The following is a 17,189-nucleotide window of genomic DNA, read 5'->3' as shown; positions in this document are numbered from 1 at the left end:
ACACTGTCGGCTTGGCGTTTAGAGTATATGGTTGTGGTAAACACGAGGGATTGTAACGGTACTCCCATCAATTCATCTATTGTACAAAGGTCCCCGATCAAGATCCAGGACATGCTTCCATGTGTATGCAAAGTGTAAACACACACCCTCCACAAAGGAAATATTAATATTAATACATCATCTCCGGCTCGACAACACCATCCTGGACACTCATCAACTTCGTATCGTGAATGTCAAAGGCCATCCGGCACGCCGCGTTATAGAAGGAATGGAATTCCGTCTCCAGCGAGCCATCCATATCCAACGGAGTGGTTGGAATTTTCATATCCAGGGATACGTCGTTGGCACGAGCAGGCAGGAAAGGCCCAGTCTCGTAGTAACTGTAACTAAGTTGTCGATCGGCGAAGTCGTAGAGTGAGATAGCCGCGCCGCGGATATTTTGGATGGGTGGTAAGATGTACTCTGCTGTGAGTGGGGGGCCATCGAATGAGGAGGGTTCAGACTGGACGAGATTGCGGGGAAGTGCAACCTGACAGAACGACGGCAAGGATGTTGACGTGCGCGAATCCACCGTGGCAGCAAAAATACTACGTAGAGATGATTTGATGCTCTTGAGGAGATCTTGGTATTCCACGTATTCTGCAAGTGCATCGCCCGAGAGCTCGTGGTAGACCGTACGGGTAAATCGTAGATCGAGGCCGTTCTCTGGCAAGAGATAGTCAACGGCGTTTGAACTCTGGATAAACTTGACGCTTTGGATGTCGAATGACTCTTCAGGGCTTCCCAGGTGCGTTCCTAATTTGAAAGCAATTTTCATTTCGAGAGTCGGGGCGACACCGGCATATGTGGAAGACGGGATTAATCGAATGTTGTGGAATTGGGTTCCAACCACTGGGGTGATGGGTCGAAGGGAGGCCAGGAAATTGATGATTCGAGGGATATCAGTGGAGAAAGTCCTGGGAAGAGATGGCTTTCCAAGCTGTGAAGCGCTGACGGTTGTATTTTCGACCGAGGCCTTGCGGGTAAAGAGGCAGTGGCCTACTGCAGCAGTCACGGACTCATGCACAGTTAAACCACCTCCAAGACTCGCAGTTGGGACCGGGGTCTGGCGAAGAAGACTCAACAAGTGGTCCGAGAGTCGAGTTTGGTGACTATTGAAGAAAGGAGTGGAGTGGCTTTCAGTCCCTGCGGACTGCGTGGAGGGCATGGCCCATCTGAACCATTGCTTTCGTCGATCCAGCCATGAAACAGCGTCCCCTGGGTTGTAGCTGTATACATTTGCGGGCTCCGAAGCAGGGAAATAGGTGGAGAAGGGTACTGATGAAGGAGTGACTTCGTGAAGTGCAAAGTTAAGTATCCTTCGTGCATTGTCTGCGCCTTCTTTGTTTTCCGCAAGATACAGAATCTTCTCGGGAACTTGCGAGTCACCACTTTCCAGAGCAACGCCATATCTCTCGCTGATCCATTCCAACAAGCGTGGCGAGTATATCTGATTCAGTCCCGGATGAGATGCGGCGATCTCAATGCCAGTCGCGTCCTCTCGGATTCTAGCGACAGCATCAAGGACGATTTCGCACATGGACTCGCAGGCAGTCTGGCGCCCGGTGATTCTCACCAAGCCGAGGGAGCTGGTGATGTCAATGCTGGAATGGTGCATAGTAGCCACTTCGTCGAATGAAAAGTGCTTTGCTTTGAGAAGTAATGAGAGGAAAGCAGGCGAAAGGCGGAGATCCAACTGGCCGATCTCGTCGGGGATGGACATCTGCCAGCAATCGCGAAGGATCTGCTCTGCCAGCAAAGCCTTGCCCTTCAAGTCTTGCGATGTGGCCACCCGTTTGGTTACCCCCGTGTGTAGATCCGGGTCCGCATGCAAAAAGGCAGATGTACCCGGTCTCCATCTCGCCCTAGTCCCTTCTGGCTGGGACTCGTACTCGTCATATTGTTGAATGTATTCCGATAGTTGGTTGTAGGTGAATGACGAAGCTAGGCTGTTTCGTGCCGCCTCCCATTCGCGTTCGTTCAATTTTCGACCCAGTCCTTCGGAAGTCCTATGACTCTCAATTCGTTCATGAATTGCGCTTGCAGTCAACGGGGAGAATTCTTCCTCCAAATCTTCCAACATCGAACCCAGAGTGACCGTCTGCGCATCCTCCGTGATTGTATTTTGCATTTCCCGCAATCTTTGCTTCAAGTTTCGAGGGGTCTTTGTCGGCACCACCACGATCTCTCCGGGCTTCCCGAGGGATTCAACATTGAGAGGCAGCCTCTGAGATTTAGGTGCTCTCCTTGAACGGCGGCGACGACGGGGATGTTCGTTTGATTCGTCGGAGGAAGGAAATGGTTTATCGGAGCCGGAGCTTGAGCTTTGGAATCGCGTGTTGGCAATGGTCCATGGCGTGCAGGATGGGGTGAACGGTCGCTGAAGAGTCGAAAAGGGCCAGCTCCCTATTACACTCCGAGGATGGCGCCGCATGGTGACCACTGTATATGAAGCGCAACGATCAAGAGTCGCTGATGCGATGATGCGCCGACAGATCGTGTCGAAGCTAGTCCCAGATAGGAAGGTATTCTGGCCTGAGGTGTCAACTGGCTTTGCCAAAGTATCACTCCGGAGTATCTGCTGAGGATCTGCATCGGTATTTATTTTGTTTGATAGTAAGTTTTCGCGGTTTTATCACTGCGTTGGCAATCATTAGAATCATTAGGACTCCTACCGAGCAATATCACAATTTTATGGCTTGGGTCCCTCGATGACTGGAGGCTTTCGCACTGGGTTTACTCCGCCAGACTGTTCTGTTAGGACAACTTAGTAGTGCCCTCACTTTCTCCCCTTGTACAGGCTCTGCCGGCCCTAGGGATGGATCATTAGCATTCTCAAGTGCTAAAAGGGTATAGCAGTTATGGAATGTTGTATGTTAGTCAAGATTGAAGCCGTCTTTAAGATACAGTGACCACCTACACATACACTACTGCACGGCCTTTCGTGGTTTCTCCCAGTAAATACTAGTTATTAAACATGAGACCTTACGTATGTAATCCGAGAGTTTGAATCCTGCTCATGACCAATTTCTGGCAATGGTCGTCCAAGCCATGTCGATCCACCATCTTTCTGCTTTCCCAATCAACTCCTGCCAGCACGATCAACTCAATTGATTTGTTCGGTAGTAACCCTATTGGACCATTCCTCCCTGTGGATGTCATTTAGTGTCATTCTCTTTGCTTTTTACTTTGCAGTCGTTGGTTCTTTGGCCGGAAATTGATGCCTGTGAGGAGCTGCGATTGGCAGGGGCTGGCCTCATCGCGCCCGAAAATGATGCAATCCGCATTTGGGATTGCTGATTGGCTGCATGCGGGCCCTTTTTGGGAACGGCGCAACGAGCCAGGTACGATCCTTTTTTAAGCTTAAATGGCCGGATGGAGATTGATATCCGATGTATATCGAGTGCATTGTGTATTATCTGTTGATATACGATGTTGCGTCTTGCAATATGTAGACATCAAACCGGTCTCTGACCCATCGCCGACCCGTTGAACCCTCAATGGCCGACCACCCGTCTTCCCCGTCTTCCCCGGACCCGCCGAGATCCATTGATCCATCAATTCATTGGCCCTTTGGACCTTTCTAGCCTGCACTGTTCTGTCTGGCCCTGTCTGACTCTGCTTGGCCTGCTTATGTGCCAACACAGTTCGCCCTCCGCCGTTTGAACCCTGACCAGTCGGGTCCAGCCGACCCGGCGCCGTCGCCGATTACTCCGATCCCACGCGAAAATATCAAGGCCCGGTGTTTTTGCCCCCTCCTCTTCCTCTTCTCCGTTCAAGTCCAGATTACAATCGGGATGCTCTTCAATGCTTTTCTCTCTGCACATTGACCATGGCCGAACCCTCCGAGCTACCTGTAGACCCTGAACCGCCGGCCAACACTCTCGTGCGGAATACTTGGTCGCCACCTCCAGCGGAAGTTCTAGAGCTCCAGGAGATCCAAACACGCGAGGATTATGAGCAATTAAACTACTCCTCGGCATCCGCCTCCTCGGGCGAGGAATACCGGGTAGCCACCCGCACACCGTCGCGATCAAGTGTGCGTCGCCCTCGCCCCAAGCGCAAAGGTGCCTGGAAGAAAGTTTGCAGTTTCTGGGCACATAATGTCAGTATGACTGTGCCTCAGAAGAGTAATCGCGACCACTTGGGTATGTGAAGAACATCAACATCAACATCAGCTCATGAGTTTAGTTGTAGGATGATAAAACTGACAAGTCCCATTTATACAAATATATGCAGCTCTCGAAAGAACATTCCTCGCATACATCCGCACCTCCGTGGTCATTGCTATGCAAGGGGTTCTAATCTCACAGCTCTTTCGCCTCCAGCGACCCACCACGCCTCAAAATCGCCTGAGATTCTACGAAGTCGGTATCCCACTCGCAGTGGCCTGCCACTGTGTGGCCATCATAGTGGCCCTGATCGGCGCGTATCGATTCTGGAGACAGCAAAGTGCCATGTCTCTGGGGAAAGTCCACGCTGGAGGTTGGGAGCTCAACTGGGTGGGAATTTTACTCGGCCTGGTGAGTTTAGCATACAACTTCAATTCAGGTGCAAGCATTCGTCGACTAACAGCTGGATGTCGTAGCTGATTTTTGGAACCCTCATCCTATCTGTTGTGATTCTCATCGAGATTGATCTACACCCGTCGACGCTGATCCAACGACTCTTTTGATGCTGAATGATGATGACTGTATATACCCTTTTACTATCACTACCAAAAAGATTAATAACACATATAATGAACCCTAGAAAGATTCTGCATTTTCACGAACAAATATCGGCATGATATACCTTGAACAGCCAGGGGTCGGCTTTGTAGACAATGAAGCTACCTAGTTCTTTCCGGGTATGATCGTCCGTTGGTATGTCCGCTTACTTGCTTTCAATTAGGTACCCCGGAACAGGGTGACATTGATAACCGAATAGACAGAGCTTGCTATGAAACAAGCTTAATAATCATCTAACTTTCATCGTTTCAAGGTGTTTCAATGTTTAACAATGAAATTGGACAAATTATGAAAGGTCTTATTCTATACATGATGCAACATGTGCCTTTCGCTGGATTTGAATACCACCTCTTAGACCATCTCCTCCTGGAAACAAAAACTAAATCTCACTTCAAATGTTGGCACCACCATTCAGTGGGATGATTTGTCCTATACACATATTAGCCAAAGCTCAAAGGGTCCTCAACTCGTACATTCCAAACTCACCGTTGACCCATTCTCCCGCCGGGCTAGCGAGGAATGCCACAACACGGCCAATATCAGCCGGAACTCCACACCGCTTCAGGGGGCTACCATTGGCCAAAGCCTGCTCGATCTCCTCCAGACTCGAGTTCTGATCGCAGCCAGGGGCATAGCGCCATGAGTTCTTCAACCACATGTCACTCTTAATACCAGCAGGCGCAATCGCATTCACAGTGCAACGCTTCTTGCCAAAGTCCGCCGCAAAGCAGCGCGTGAAACCTTCAACAGCGCTCTTGCTGCCCGCATACAGCGAGTGGCCGGGGACACCCACGCCCGCGGCAATAGAAGACATCAGCACCACGCGTCCGCCAGGCTGGATATAATCGTAGGCATTCTTGGCGACGAAGAACTGGGCCCGAGTATTCAGGTCAAAGACATCGTTGAAGTCTTGGATGGTAGTATCGGCCAGCGAGACGAATTTCTCAGTGCCGGAGTTCGAAACCACAATGTCCAGTTGACCAAAGTGGGAGACCACTTCTCGGAAGAGGTTCTCGATGGCTTCGAGTTTGGTCAGGTCGGCTTGGAAAGCGGCAGCGTGGACGCCGAGGCTTTTGATCTCGTGGACCATCTTTTCGGCAGAGGAGGGATCCCTGGCATAGTTGATCGCTACTGAGGCGCCTCTTTTGGCCAGCTCGAGCGCAATTCCAGAGCCGATGCCGCGGCTGCCACCAGTGACTAGGGCGACTTTGCCGGTGAGCTCTGTGGGAGCGGCGTTGGGGTTGGCCTGGACCATGTTGAGGTGTTTGGTGGAAATAACTTGGGATGATGTTGGGAGTATGCGACCGGCTAAAACGGTTGAACGAAGATCTCAATTATGGGCAAGATGATTGAAGAGTATTTAGCTCTTAAGGAAAGTGGCAGCTATAACGCCGAGCGCTGAAATCAGATGTGTACTTTGGTCGCAGCATTGTCAACCCAGACAGCAGCCCTCATGGAAGGGTAACATTTTCCGGTTTGGGAAGATTAACACATGATAGGACCCATTGTGAAGGAATCTAGACTTTAGTCACTGTGCTTCGAGTGCGTTGAGGCTGTTTGCACATCCAACACCCCTTCCGATCACCGCATGCGGAAGAAAGTGTATCAAAATAGTGCAGGTCGCTGCGTGCGTCGGTCCCATCTGGAGTCTTGGACACATTCCAATGCGTCTGTGACTATCCGAATCCGGGAGTTCCAAGGAAAGGTACTAGCTACAAGAATCTTTGTTTCGCAGATATACCCGACAGGTCGCTACAACGCAACAATCAAGTCTATAGATTCCATCAAACCTTATCTTCAAACAGCTCAATCATGTCGCCCGCTGTCAAACTCAACGCTGAGCCTAATCTTGATATTAGCTTCCAGGGTATATAAGAAGATTCCAGGAATTTCCAAACAATCGCTGACAATAATAGACTACCTGATCCTGTCAAAGCTGGTCTTCGACTGGGCCGATAGCTACGATGCCAAAGTAAATACACCACGCTTATTCAATAACCAAGCATGTTATCAACTAACCCAATCTCAGGACTGGGATCGACTCCGCAGCATAATTGCCCCGACTCTGACGGTACGTCCTTTTATCTTCAAACTTACACGAAAGCTATCTCAATCCCTTTCTTGATGCTGACATCCCCACTAGGTCGATTACACCAAAATCGGCCTCAAAAGATGGGACGACATGGCTGCCGACGACTACATGGCCATGATAACCCACCCAGGCTTCTTAGGTGATCCCACCATCAAAACCCAGCACCTCCTGGGCCAAACCTGGTGGGAGAAGATCTCCGACACCGAGGTGATCGGCCATCATCAGCTTCGCGCTGCGCACCAGGTCTACACGGACGATGGTTTGGACGAGGTCAAGCTGCGGGGTCACTCGCATGCTACCAATGAACACTATTACCGCAAAGTTGACGGGGTGTGGAAGTTTGCTGGGTTGAAGCCTAATGTGCGGTGGAATGAGTTGCGTTTTGAAGAGGTTTTCAAGGGACTGAACTGAGTGCATAAACACTGTGCTCGTCGCATTAGAGTTGAGCTTCTCCGTCCGTGAGGTTATATGGATCGAGTATTTGAGATTGTCGGGGACAATTTTAGATCATTAATTCTTTCAACCCCTTTTCCTCAAAACTTACGACTCTAATTGAATCAAGGATAGCGACCACGGTATTATCTGGTAGCTATCGAGTAGGTCTACTACCTATTCGTGATAGATGATGAATGTCCTTGATAATTGCAACTATTATCCATTCCTAAAGTTGAAAATTACTTAAAATGAATATAATCTATATTCCGTATCTATCATATCATGACTCTATCACTCCCCTCATATCTTCAATCAACTCCAAAAGGCCTTCTGCAGGGCATCACACATAAGCGTAATGCACCTCTTCCCCTCAGACAAAACACCATCCATAGCCAAGAAAGGATGCGGCATCCCCTTCATAACCTGGAGGTTGACCTCGACACCAGCCTTCTGAAGTTTCTCGGCATATTGCTCACCCTCCGTCCGCAACACGTCCAACTCGCCAACCATGACCAGCGCCGGGGGAAGTTTAGACCAGTCGCCAGTGTAAAAGAGCGGGCTTGCCTCGGGATTGGTGCGATCAGCTTCATTGGGAAGATAGTGGTCGCGGTACCAGATCATCTTGGGCGCAGGCAGGGCGGCGGTATGTTCATAGCGACGGTAAGACTCGTTGTTAGCCACGGTAGCGGTATTGTCAGTCACCGGGACTGAGAGTAGCTGGGCTTGGAAATGCACGGGAGGCGAGAGAGTTAGGGCCTTGTGGGTCATGATTGCGGCGAGGTTGCCGCCGGCTGAGGAGCCGCCTGTTGCGATTCTGGACGGGTTGATTGAGAGCGCGGAGGGGCCTTGCTGAAGCAGCCAGAGGAGGGCTTCCCAGCAGTCGTGAACGGCTGCAGGGTAAGGGTTTTCCGGTGCGAGACTAAGAGTCATTCATTAGATCTGCTATGTTCCTGTTGACATTCTCCGCAGCGAGGTATTGATACTAAACAAGGGCCTTCATACCGGTAATCGACGGTCACTACTACGCAATTCCCCCGAACACACAGATTTGAGCACACAACATTCTCGGTGTCGATGTTTCCCAAGACCCAACCACCGCCGTGGATGTACAGAATCACAGGCCACCCGCCAGCGGGGACCTCGCCCTTGGGAGTAAAAGCGCGGACTTGCACAGCAGGGCCCTCGGTAGCCTGGCGTTGAACAGTGAGGTCTTGTGTCTTTCCCACCTCGAGCATTGGTCCGGCCCCAGGAATCAACACGCCGCTAGTGCGCGACGCAGCGACCGGTTGCAAATGCACCTGTTGGTTGTTGATAACATGTTGGTTATAAAAATCAACATACTCGGGGTCTAGCAGATGCTTGACGGAGTCGTGGAGCGGGTACGGAGGTTGATTGACACCAGGAACAGCCATGATAACGAAGGAGAGCAGAAGAATGCGAATGACACAGTCAAAGTCCAAAAAGAACGAGAGAAGGGATGTTATGACTCCTCCGACAAGACTAATTACTAAACCCCCCTTGCATCTTAAATCGTCATCCCACGCATCCCCCCACGTCTTGGGCGGGATACTCCAACTCCTGCACAAGGTCGCATGCCCCGCGCGGGGCTTTGATGCGAATGATGATCCGAGTCTAGCGGGTCAATTATTCGAGACTAGACCGATTTGCGACAAGTCCATCCCAGTCAGGTAAAGCCCTGTTATTCCCGGTTGGAGTTATACGGCGATCGTTGCAACGCGCCCCTCATCGGCTGTTACCGTGTGTCTCGTATCGCCTCGCTCTTCTTCCGAGCGTGGGATGCTGGTCGATGTGACGCTATATGAACCATATTATTGCTTTTCACCAATGCGAGGGCGAGGTATAATTTCTTACTGTTTCTTAAATATGACTTACACACTAATACCCAATCAGGTACTATCATTATCACAACTTGAGTGTCTGTTTTAATTGACGACACTCCTACCTACGGTGGATTCTGATATACTCTACGACTTCGGAGCAGTATCGGCAGTCCAGATCACTGGCGGGTGTACATTGAGTTTGATCTTACACGAATTCATTCGTATCTGGATCCCAGCCTTTCGTGAAACACAGCGTGAGTTACACAAACTCATAACCAGTTAACTTCAAGGAAAGAGGTGGCACATCAACTTTTCATTTGCAGCCATTTCCGCTACGGTCTTCTGGGGCCATTCTCACTGCAATGACTCACGGCTCTCTGTCTTCCCCGCCAGGTTCAACTAACAAATACACTAAACAAGTCCGTGGGTTCATGACTTAACGCCCGGTCTGCAAATGTATGACTACTGGGTTCTTGTCGTGTCTGCTTTTTCGCTCAATCAGCATCGAGCGGGTTTCCTGCTCATTTTTCAGCCCGTATCTAGTATTGAAGCATTACAGGGAAGTGTCATCATCCTCATCCACCCAGAAAATTATGTGTTTGACGTAAACTGCCATACTGGAAAAGTGATCTGTGGGGATAGACTCTGTAGAATCTTGAAGATTTGAACTATATCCAGGTCCAGGATTGTCCTAGGCCACGCATTCACTATTTTCATGCTTTGATTCTAGGAAAACGTAAAATACAGACAGGCCAGCGGCTGCAAGATATAAACAACTTCGTGCGTAACATACTTCCCTGCAATTTGATGCTCTTCGCAGCGCACCTCACCACTTCTTCTCGCGTCATGCTGGTTATATATCTCGCCGTCCACGCAAGCATACCTGGGCTCTAGACCGACAGCAACCACGTCATAGACTATCTGCTGTTACAAATTACCTAGCAGTACCGGATTTTGAATTTGCACATCTTCAACGACAATGATCCTACAGATCGTATCCAAACCAAAAAATCCATGATCCCCTGAGAGGGAAGCTGAGGGATTGGCATCCATCCCGCCGCGCAATTCGGCCCCACCTCCACCAGCGACAAAGTGATGAAGGAACGAAAATCTCGCTAGTCCCTCGATCCTGAATCGAAGAGTAGTCTTGGCGACACAGGAGGGGGCCATGATAGCCTTGCTTCTACATCAACATACGACTAGGAGGCTAACTTGTGAAGAGCGTTCGAGATTTCGCTCGCTAGCTGATCAGGAGTCGGGATATCGCGTCAAAACCCTGCTGATCCATCTTGACAATGGTATTCCCGGGAAGACTCGGTACCGGCTGTCATGTATGTCGAAGGAGGAAAGTAAAGGTCAGTATTCCTCCATATATCCCATCAGTAGCATACTGAAACCAAGATCAAATGCGACGGGACAAAGCCCCAATGTCATCGGTGCATCCAACACGGGGTCCAATGTACTGGTTATCCAGACAAATTCAGCTTTCGCGAATACAAGCCGCCTGGAGAAAACACAGAATTGAAGACAGTCACGCCGCGAAGACGTTCAAAAGTCTCCATTGGATCACAGTCCATGTCGCATAAAACTCGTCCCGCCACCGCTATTCCATTATGCACAGACTGGCAATCTCTCTGCAGTTTCATGAATCGGATCGTCTTATCTGTTCACCGATCACCCTGTGAAGGATATTTGGCATTCCTTCCCAAACTTTACAAGGAGCGAAATGATGATGCCTGCTTGAAACATGCGATTCTAAGCGTTTCATACCTAACACTTTCCCGTGAACACAAGTCTCAAAATCTTGCAATCCAGGCTCGAAAGAACCATGGACTTTCGCTGGGTCTACTAAAAACTGCATTAGAGTCGCAAGAATCAGTTGTTAAAGATAAGATCTTGACAGCATGTCTCCTTTTGAGCGTATTTTATGTCTGTCACTTGAAGAACCGGCGTTGGCCTTTCTTGAGACCCGACTAACTTGAATATCAGAGTTTAACACACGAGGAGACTAGATTACCGGATCCCCACATGTCAGGTGTTTTCCATTTCCTACGACTGAGAGGGAAACAACAGTTGAATAGCAAGTATGGTCGACCCTTGATTGGCTGGATGATGATGCAAACTGTGAGTGGCGCTTTTATCCTCCAAAAGAATTAACCAAGGGATATGCTGATATGTCCTAGCAACTTCACGCACTCAAATCAGACCACTTTCCATATGCCGAGCTACCAACCTTCATTCAGACGCTCCCAAAACCTGATGACGTTTTTCGCGCGGGCATCGTGAATAGCAAGATAGCCCAGTTTTGTCAAGCAGCAACCTTCGTCCACAACTACTCCCTCGCTCAGAACACTAGCTCAGAGTCTATACTCGCTGATTGAACAGTCAAAATCTCTCATGGAGGATATCGAAGCCTGGCACTCGTCCATTCCGGGGAACTGGAAGCGACAATATCACCCAGAACAATCTAAAGATCTTCGTGTCGCATCACCCGATCCATGGACTACGATATTCCTAGCAGTCACCCATTCGACCCAAATTATATTCTATTTGCAAGTGCTCAAATGTATCAACACTATTAATCTTCTCGATCCCGCTTTCAAACACTGGTCGTTGGAAATCCGTCACGCGGAGTATCGTCAACTGATTGAGGGTCGAATACGATATCTGGTGAATATCATCTGTTTCACAGTGAGATGCAACTTGGGCGAGATGGATTCCCGTGGACAGTTCACTCCTCTTTCAGATGACACATTGAGTGCCAAGTTTGCCAATAACACGCTTTACTGGCCCATGCAAGTGGTTCTGGACTGTCTACTTTCGACCGCAGCGGAGCGGATTCTTTGTCACCATGCTCTCCGCTACATCAGGCCGACAACGGAAAATTTGAGGACATATTCAATGAGCAGGAATAATGCATCCCGGACAGGCTCTGTCTCTCAATCAGACGATACGTGCAAGAAATGAGAGTCCGTGTATGGTAGCATGGAATTTGTATATATTTATGAGATCTGACGACATAATGCATTTATTTTAATTGCTCAAATTATATTCTTACTGAAGATTGACAAACAGTCCACCATCAACCAGAAGCTGCGCACCAGTCTAATTCGAAAGATATTAGTAAGATTACCAGAAGAAAAGAAACGGTATAACGTACCACATAGCTACTGAGCTCCTCACAAGCCAAGAACACCGCCGGCCCAGCCAAGTCTGGCGGCTGTCCCAATCTTCCCAGAGGAATCCGACCCTCCATATATTTCCTCTTCTCCGGATCGGCAAGATCAGCATCATTCAACTGCGTGCGAATCGTACCTGGGAGAAGGGAATTGCAACGGATTCCGTATTTGCCTAGTGCAACTGCGCACGACTGCATCAGGCTCAGAACTCCGGCCTTGGTGGGAGTGTAGTGTGTCTGTTCACCGCCGCCAACAAGTGCGGAGATTGAGCTAATGCCGATAATCGAGCCTCCGGGCGGGGACTGGGCGAGGGCCATTTGCCGGGCGGCGGCCTGTGTGGCGAAGAATGCGCCAGAAAGGTTGGTGGAGACGGTGTGGTTGAGGAGGGAGGGTTCGAGTCTGTGATTGAGAGGTTAGGTACCTCCCTACTGCACAAAGGATGCTGGGGTGCAAGCTTACTCCAAGAAATCAGCGAATTGGCAAACACCTGCATTACTGACGAATACATCCAGACGGCCAAATGCCTCGACCGTCTTCCCGACAAAGTCCTTGCCTGTCTCGGGCTGTGAAATATCCCCGGTCACGGTGATGAATCTCGTCTTATCCGCGCCTTCTTGGATCTCGTTAACCTCTTTGCGGAGAGCTGCCAGCATGTCGTCCTCTTTGGGTCCGCCCAGGTGGCTGATGGCGACTTTGGCGCCATGGCGGAGATATTCCAGGGCGATCGCCTAGAAAAGGATTAGGACGTTAGCTTCCTAATCTCATGAAGAAATTCAAGTCTTCAACGGGGTAAAAGGCCTTCATACCCGTCCAATGCCCGTGAGACCGCCCGTAATGGCAGCAACCTTGCCCACGAGTAATTGAGGGAGAGGCATTCTGTCGTGTGTATATTCTTTCGTGTTCGCAAGATATCCAACGCTGGCTTCCAAACTCCAAAAGACCGTACTCTACCAAACAAGTAGTGATTTTTCTAGAAGTAAAACGATGAAATGGTTTTGGTGGTCATGTCGGAGAAAAAAACCCCGCCAAAAGCTGCGGAGGGTTTGCTGGTTTCGTCTGCCGATAAGATTTCGGGGCCTCGCGGTGATGTTAGACCGAGTGTGGGGTGCGGCTTTCCCCACGAGGGGCAAGACGTACCGAGTGAACGGCAAATCCGAGCGACATTCACCCGATAGGACCGACAAGACTCAATGCGTTTGGTGGAATTTCCCAGTCGGCCAATGGTCAGGTTGTCAATCGTACTCGGCTAAATCTAGAGGAATGCGCAGGCTAAATGTTCTTCAACTACGATCTTTACGCTTTGAGAGTCTTAATAGGTCACGGGTTTCATCCTTGGAACATTTCAGTCTATTGGATTGAATAGTCGATGCTATTTATGTACAGGACATCAAAGCGCAACATGGAAAGCGGGGGTCATCATGAAATATGGGACGAGAAAAACAAAGCATGACAAGCTGCAGGAAAATATACGCCGAGTCTAGGTTCAATGTCCCTCGGCCGAGCCATTGGGGACCGGCTCCTCCGGAGCACGCAGGCTCTTTTGAGGCGCAGGATTGAGAAAAGCAGCCGCGGGGATCAAAGGAGCAGACGGGTTCAGCTCAAGGCCGAACCCAGGCTTATCCAGAATGGAGACATCGAGGTATCCGTTGACGGGGATGGGTTCGTTGAGGAAGAGATTACCGAAGACGGGCTCCACGGTCTTACCGTCGGCGGAGTTTGCCAGGTATTCCTGGAAGGGACTGTTTGATTGAGACACGACAAAGTGGTAGGAGTAAGAGCCGGAGGCGTGGGGAACAACGGGGATGTCGTATGCAGCGGCGAGAGCAGAGACCTTGAGGAGCTCGGTCATTCCACCAACCCACATCACATCGGGCTGGAGGATATCCAGGTTGCGGCCCTCGACCAGCTTGCGGAAACCGTAGCGAGAGTACTCGTGCTCACCGGTGGTGAACTTGACAGTCGGGTGGGCACGCTTCAGCAGGGCGTGGCCGTCAAAGTCATCGGGGGACAGGCACTCCTCCCACCAGTCGATATCCAGACCCAGGGCCTCACAGCGCTTCACCAGCTGAATGGTGTAAGGCACAGTCAGGGACATGTAGCAGTCAACACGAAGAGGGAAGTCAGGTCCAACGCTGGCGCGCTGCAGACGCAGGTACTCGACGTTCTTGAGCAGGCCTTCCGTACCTTCATCCGGGCCGTGGGGAAGTGCGACCTTGGCACCGATGAAGCCCGCTGCCTTGGCAGATGCAGGCTGGGGTCCAGTGCAGTAGAAGTGCAGACGCTCCCGAGTCGCACCGCCAATGAGCTTGTAGACAGGCTCGCCGCGGATCTTGCCCTGAAGATCCCACAGCGCCAAATCAATCACCGAAATCACAGCCACTGGCAGGCCCTTACGGCCATAGAACATAGACGCCCGGTACATCTTCTCAAAGAGGTTGTTCGTATCGCGAGGGTCTGTGAGATGGGGTGTCAGTTATGGGTTCATTCACTCGCCCCGTTTTCGAATTGGATTCATACCAGCGCCGATCAGGAAGCGCTCAAAGTGCTGGTGAGTGAGCCAGCATGCGGGAGGACCACCGAAACCAGTCGCGAAGCCCTTTGTTCCATCGGTAGCCTCAATCTCCACGCAGAAGGAGCCCAGCACGTTGATACCCCATGATGTCCGCGAGCCACGGTACTCTGCCCACTTGGTCATGGGGGTAGAGATGTTGCTGTCGATCAGCCAGTGACCACCCTTAACCTGTGGAGAAGTTAATACGCCGGTTTCTTTTACTCCGTCCAAGTCGCATCTCACTTACATTGTGATAATCACCGCCGGAGCCGACACCGTCAATGACGAAGGTACGGATCGCCTTGATGCGAGGGAATGCAGACGTAGAACCCATGGTGATCTGGTATACAAACGAGATCTATGCAGAGCGCAAATATCTCAGCAACAATAAAGCCAGAGAGAATAGAGTGAAAAGAAGACGAAAAAAAAGAATCCGGGGAATTCGTGGGGATGTCGCGACCTTTTCAAGTCGGGACACGAGATGACGAGGGGAAAGCCCCGAGAGCTCGGGGCATTGCTGGCCCGAGGGGCGGGCCCAACGGGAAATCCAGTTGCCGTCGCTGTCCACCGGTTGGAGTTGGGGTTTTTGACCTCCGGATATTTTTCCTTGACGGTATTTGAAGATTATAGATGGGGGAGCTAGTTAATTTCTATGGTGGTTGGTTGGGGGTTTGCTACTATCGTTCGGACCATCCGGATGGTCTATACTGGGCCTATACTTCGGTGCGGTGTAATGCAATCGCTGCGTTCAGTTACCGTTGAGAAGAAACAACTACAAATATCCGGCAATATAAGCTGATGGCATATATTTCATTGCCAGGTATGTCTTTCAAGCATTGTATCATTCATCCCTTTTCAAGATCCAAAGAACCTTCGACGAAGCTGGTCACATGTCATCAGCGGTGGCTCTGCCTGAGGCAGCCTTTGCATCGGCCGAGTCTCCAGGTCTCGGAGATGCCCCGGTGTCCCAGTCCAGCGAACCAGCGAACGGAGTTAGCAAAGTCTGGAGTGCTGTTAAGTGGAGAGAGGGCCGATAATAGTGAGATTTATTGTGTGGTAATCGCCCGTAAGAACATTGTTGACTCGGTCTTAATGCACCGAGGTCTTTTGCTTCTATCTCTCGCTCTTAGCTTGCACTCCGCGGGCAATTCAGACCTCTGGTAAGAGGCTTGATGCCAGCGAAAACCCATACCAAATTGTGGCAACAAGAGCAATGGCGTTCAGATGAATCGACATGGCATGATTACGAGCAAAATCTCGATTGGCCTGGTGAGCCTTTCTCCCGTTCGTGCTTTCCGACTGCTCTTCGCTCTCTGGTGATGCATGTCAGGCATGGAACATCCTTTGATTGTTTAATATACACAACGCAAAACTACTCACCACTCAGAGCACGTCGAATGAGGGACGCGGTCGTCGTCCGCGGTCCAAAGACAAACCAGTTCAAGGAGCCGGTGACGAGCACCACTACAAGCGGCATTGTACCCCATGGATCCTTCGCCAGTGACAAGATGCTATATGGTGGATGTGTCGCGGCTGTCAGAGCAGCCAAGCCAACCTGGCACTTGAAGTACACTGGAAACAGTCGCTTCTGCAAGGTCAGAAACTCGCGCATTGGGAGGGCCTGAAAGCAAAGTTTGGTGTTGACAAAGCTCTAGCAAGAAGCGCGTCAGAGTGAGTATTTTCCAGTATCCATGATATGAGATAGAGATGCTTGATACGTCTCATGTGCTGATCACTTACCTGGTACACCTCGGTTCCCAGTAGTGCGCCATATGAGAGAAGATGGTAGGGAAGCAGATTCCCAACCGTCATCAGAAAGCCGCCCATGCTGTGAGTCTTTCTGAGAATGAGAGAAGCTGGGAGATTCGAAGCCTAATGAGTCCCTTTGGAGGGTCCGCTTCGCTGAGAGAAATCTAGTTGCGTGGGTTCCAACTCTCGAACTGGCCTGATCCTGGGCGGCTTAGCGTGTGCTTACGATGGTGTTGGCGGGGCTCTGAGGTAATTTCGATTGGAGCCGGTAGGTCAGCGAGGCTGGCGTATCTGGCCGTTGGAAATGCAGAAAGCCGTGCTTAGTGATTGGTCGTTGGAGATGGATCAGAGTGTTTAAAAGAAGGTGGAAGTTTGAGGTGTTGACTCCCAATCAAACCGCACAAAGTGGGAAAGAGGAGGCTTGACACTACTCGGACAATGGATGACAGCTGCTTGTTGACAATGACCTCATCCAAGTTTACTCCGAACCCTTGTAGTTCCCCTTTTCAACTGTCACAAACTGGCCGAACCTTCATCTTGTGAAAGGTACTTTTTGTTACAGCAACCATCATT

General features: G+C 50.3%; 8 protein-coding genes across 8 annotated transcripts; 2 read left to right on the top strand and 6 right to left on the bottom strand.

Annotated features, from left to right (window-relative positions):
• Positions 1-169: 169 nt before the first annotated feature.
• Positions 170-2,473, bottom strand: N7458_011191 (putative respiratory complex assembly protein Rmp1; the record flags this gene model as incomplete). The annotated part of the gene is made up of 1 exon (XM_056914573.1): positions 170-2,473. One exon carries the CDS (start codon positions 2,471-2,473, stop codon positions 170-172), a length of 2,304 nt encoding a protein of 767 aa, XP_056763422.1.
• Positions 2,474-3,871: 1,398 nt separating this feature from the next.
• Positions 3,872-4,714, top strand: N7458_011190 (DUF202 domain-containing protein; the record flags this gene model as incomplete). Its single annotated transcript, XM_056914572.1, has 3 exons — positions 3,872-4,187; positions 4,279-4,562; positions 4,628-4,714. 3 exons carry the CDS (start codon positions 3,872-3,874, stop codon positions 4,712-4,714), a joined length of 687 nt encoding a protein of 228 aa, XP_056763421.1.
• A 446-nt stretch (positions 4,715-5,160) lies between these two features.
• arp2 (hydroxynaphthalene reductase arp2) lies at positions 5,161-6,024 on the bottom strand (the record flags this gene model as incomplete). Its single annotated transcript, XM_056914571.1, has 2 exons — positions 5,161-5,198; positions 5,256-6,024. The coding sequence occupies 2 exons, from the start codon at positions 6,022-6,024 to the stop codon at positions 5,161-5,163; spliced, it is 807 nt and encodes a 268-aa protein (XP_056763420.1).
• A 557-nt stretch (positions 6,025-6,581) lies between these two features.
• On the top strand, positions 6,582-7,272 carry arp1 (scytalone dehydratase arp1; the record flags this gene model as incomplete). The annotated part of the gene is made up of 4 exons (XM_056914570.1): positions 6,582-6,636; positions 6,686-6,741; positions 6,799-6,840; positions 6,913-7,272. The coding sequence occupies 4 exons, from the start codon at positions 6,582-6,584 to the stop codon at positions 7,270-7,272; spliced, it is 513 nt and encodes a 170-aa protein (XP_056763419.1).
• A 336-nt stretch (positions 7,273-7,608) lies between these two features.
• Positions 7,609-8,708, bottom strand: N7458_011187 (alpha/beta hydrolase; the record flags this gene model as incomplete). The annotated part of the gene is made up of 2 exons (XM_056914569.1): positions 7,609-8,215; positions 8,299-8,708. The coding sequence occupies 2 exons, from the start codon at positions 8,706-8,708 to the stop codon at positions 7,609-7,611; spliced, it is 1,017 nt and encodes a 338-aa protein (XP_056763418.1).
• Positions 8,709-12,191: 3,483 nt separating this feature from the next.
• Positions 12,192-13,191, bottom strand: N7458_011186 (SDR family NAD(P)-dependent oxidoreductase; the record flags this gene model as incomplete). The annotated part of the gene is made up of 4 exons (XM_056914568.1): positions 12,192-12,242; positions 12,298-12,715; positions 12,776-13,044; positions 13,123-13,191. The coding sequence occupies 4 exons, from the start codon at positions 13,189-13,191 to the stop codon at positions 12,192-12,194; spliced, it is 807 nt and encodes a 268-aa protein (XP_056763417.1).
• A 608-nt stretch (positions 13,192-13,799) lies between these two features.
• N7458_011185 (L-rhamnonate dehydratase) lies at positions 13,800-15,201 on the bottom strand (the record flags this gene model as incomplete). Its single annotated transcript, XM_056914567.1, has 3 exons — positions 13,800-14,770; positions 14,834-15,056; positions 15,115-15,201. 3 exons carry the CDS (start codon positions 15,199-15,201, stop codon positions 13,800-13,802), a joined length of 1,281 nt encoding a protein of 426 aa, XP_056763416.1.
• An 815-nt stretch (positions 15,202-16,016) lies between these two features.
• On the bottom strand, positions 16,017-16,694 carry N7458_011184 (DUF4149 domain-containing protein; the record flags this gene model as incomplete). The annotated part of the gene is made up of 3 exons (XM_056914566.1): positions 16,017-16,180; positions 16,248-16,518; positions 16,608-16,694. The coding sequence occupies 3 exons, from the start codon at positions 16,692-16,694 to the stop codon at positions 16,017-16,019; spliced, it is 522 nt and encodes a 173-aa protein (XP_056763415.1).
• Between the last annotated feature and the right edge of the window lie 495 nt (positions 16,695-17,189).

Source organism: Penicillium daleae (assembly GCF_028827525.1).
Source record: "Penicillium daleae strain IBT 16125 chromosome Unknown utg000008l_segment0_segment0, whole genome shotgun sequence".
NCBI lineage: Eukaryota > Fungi > Ascomycota > Eurotiomycetes > Eurotiales > Aspergillaceae > Penicillium > Penicillium daleae.
Note: the sequence above shows the minus strand (reverse complement) of the source record. Positions and strands in the feature narration are given on the sequence as shown.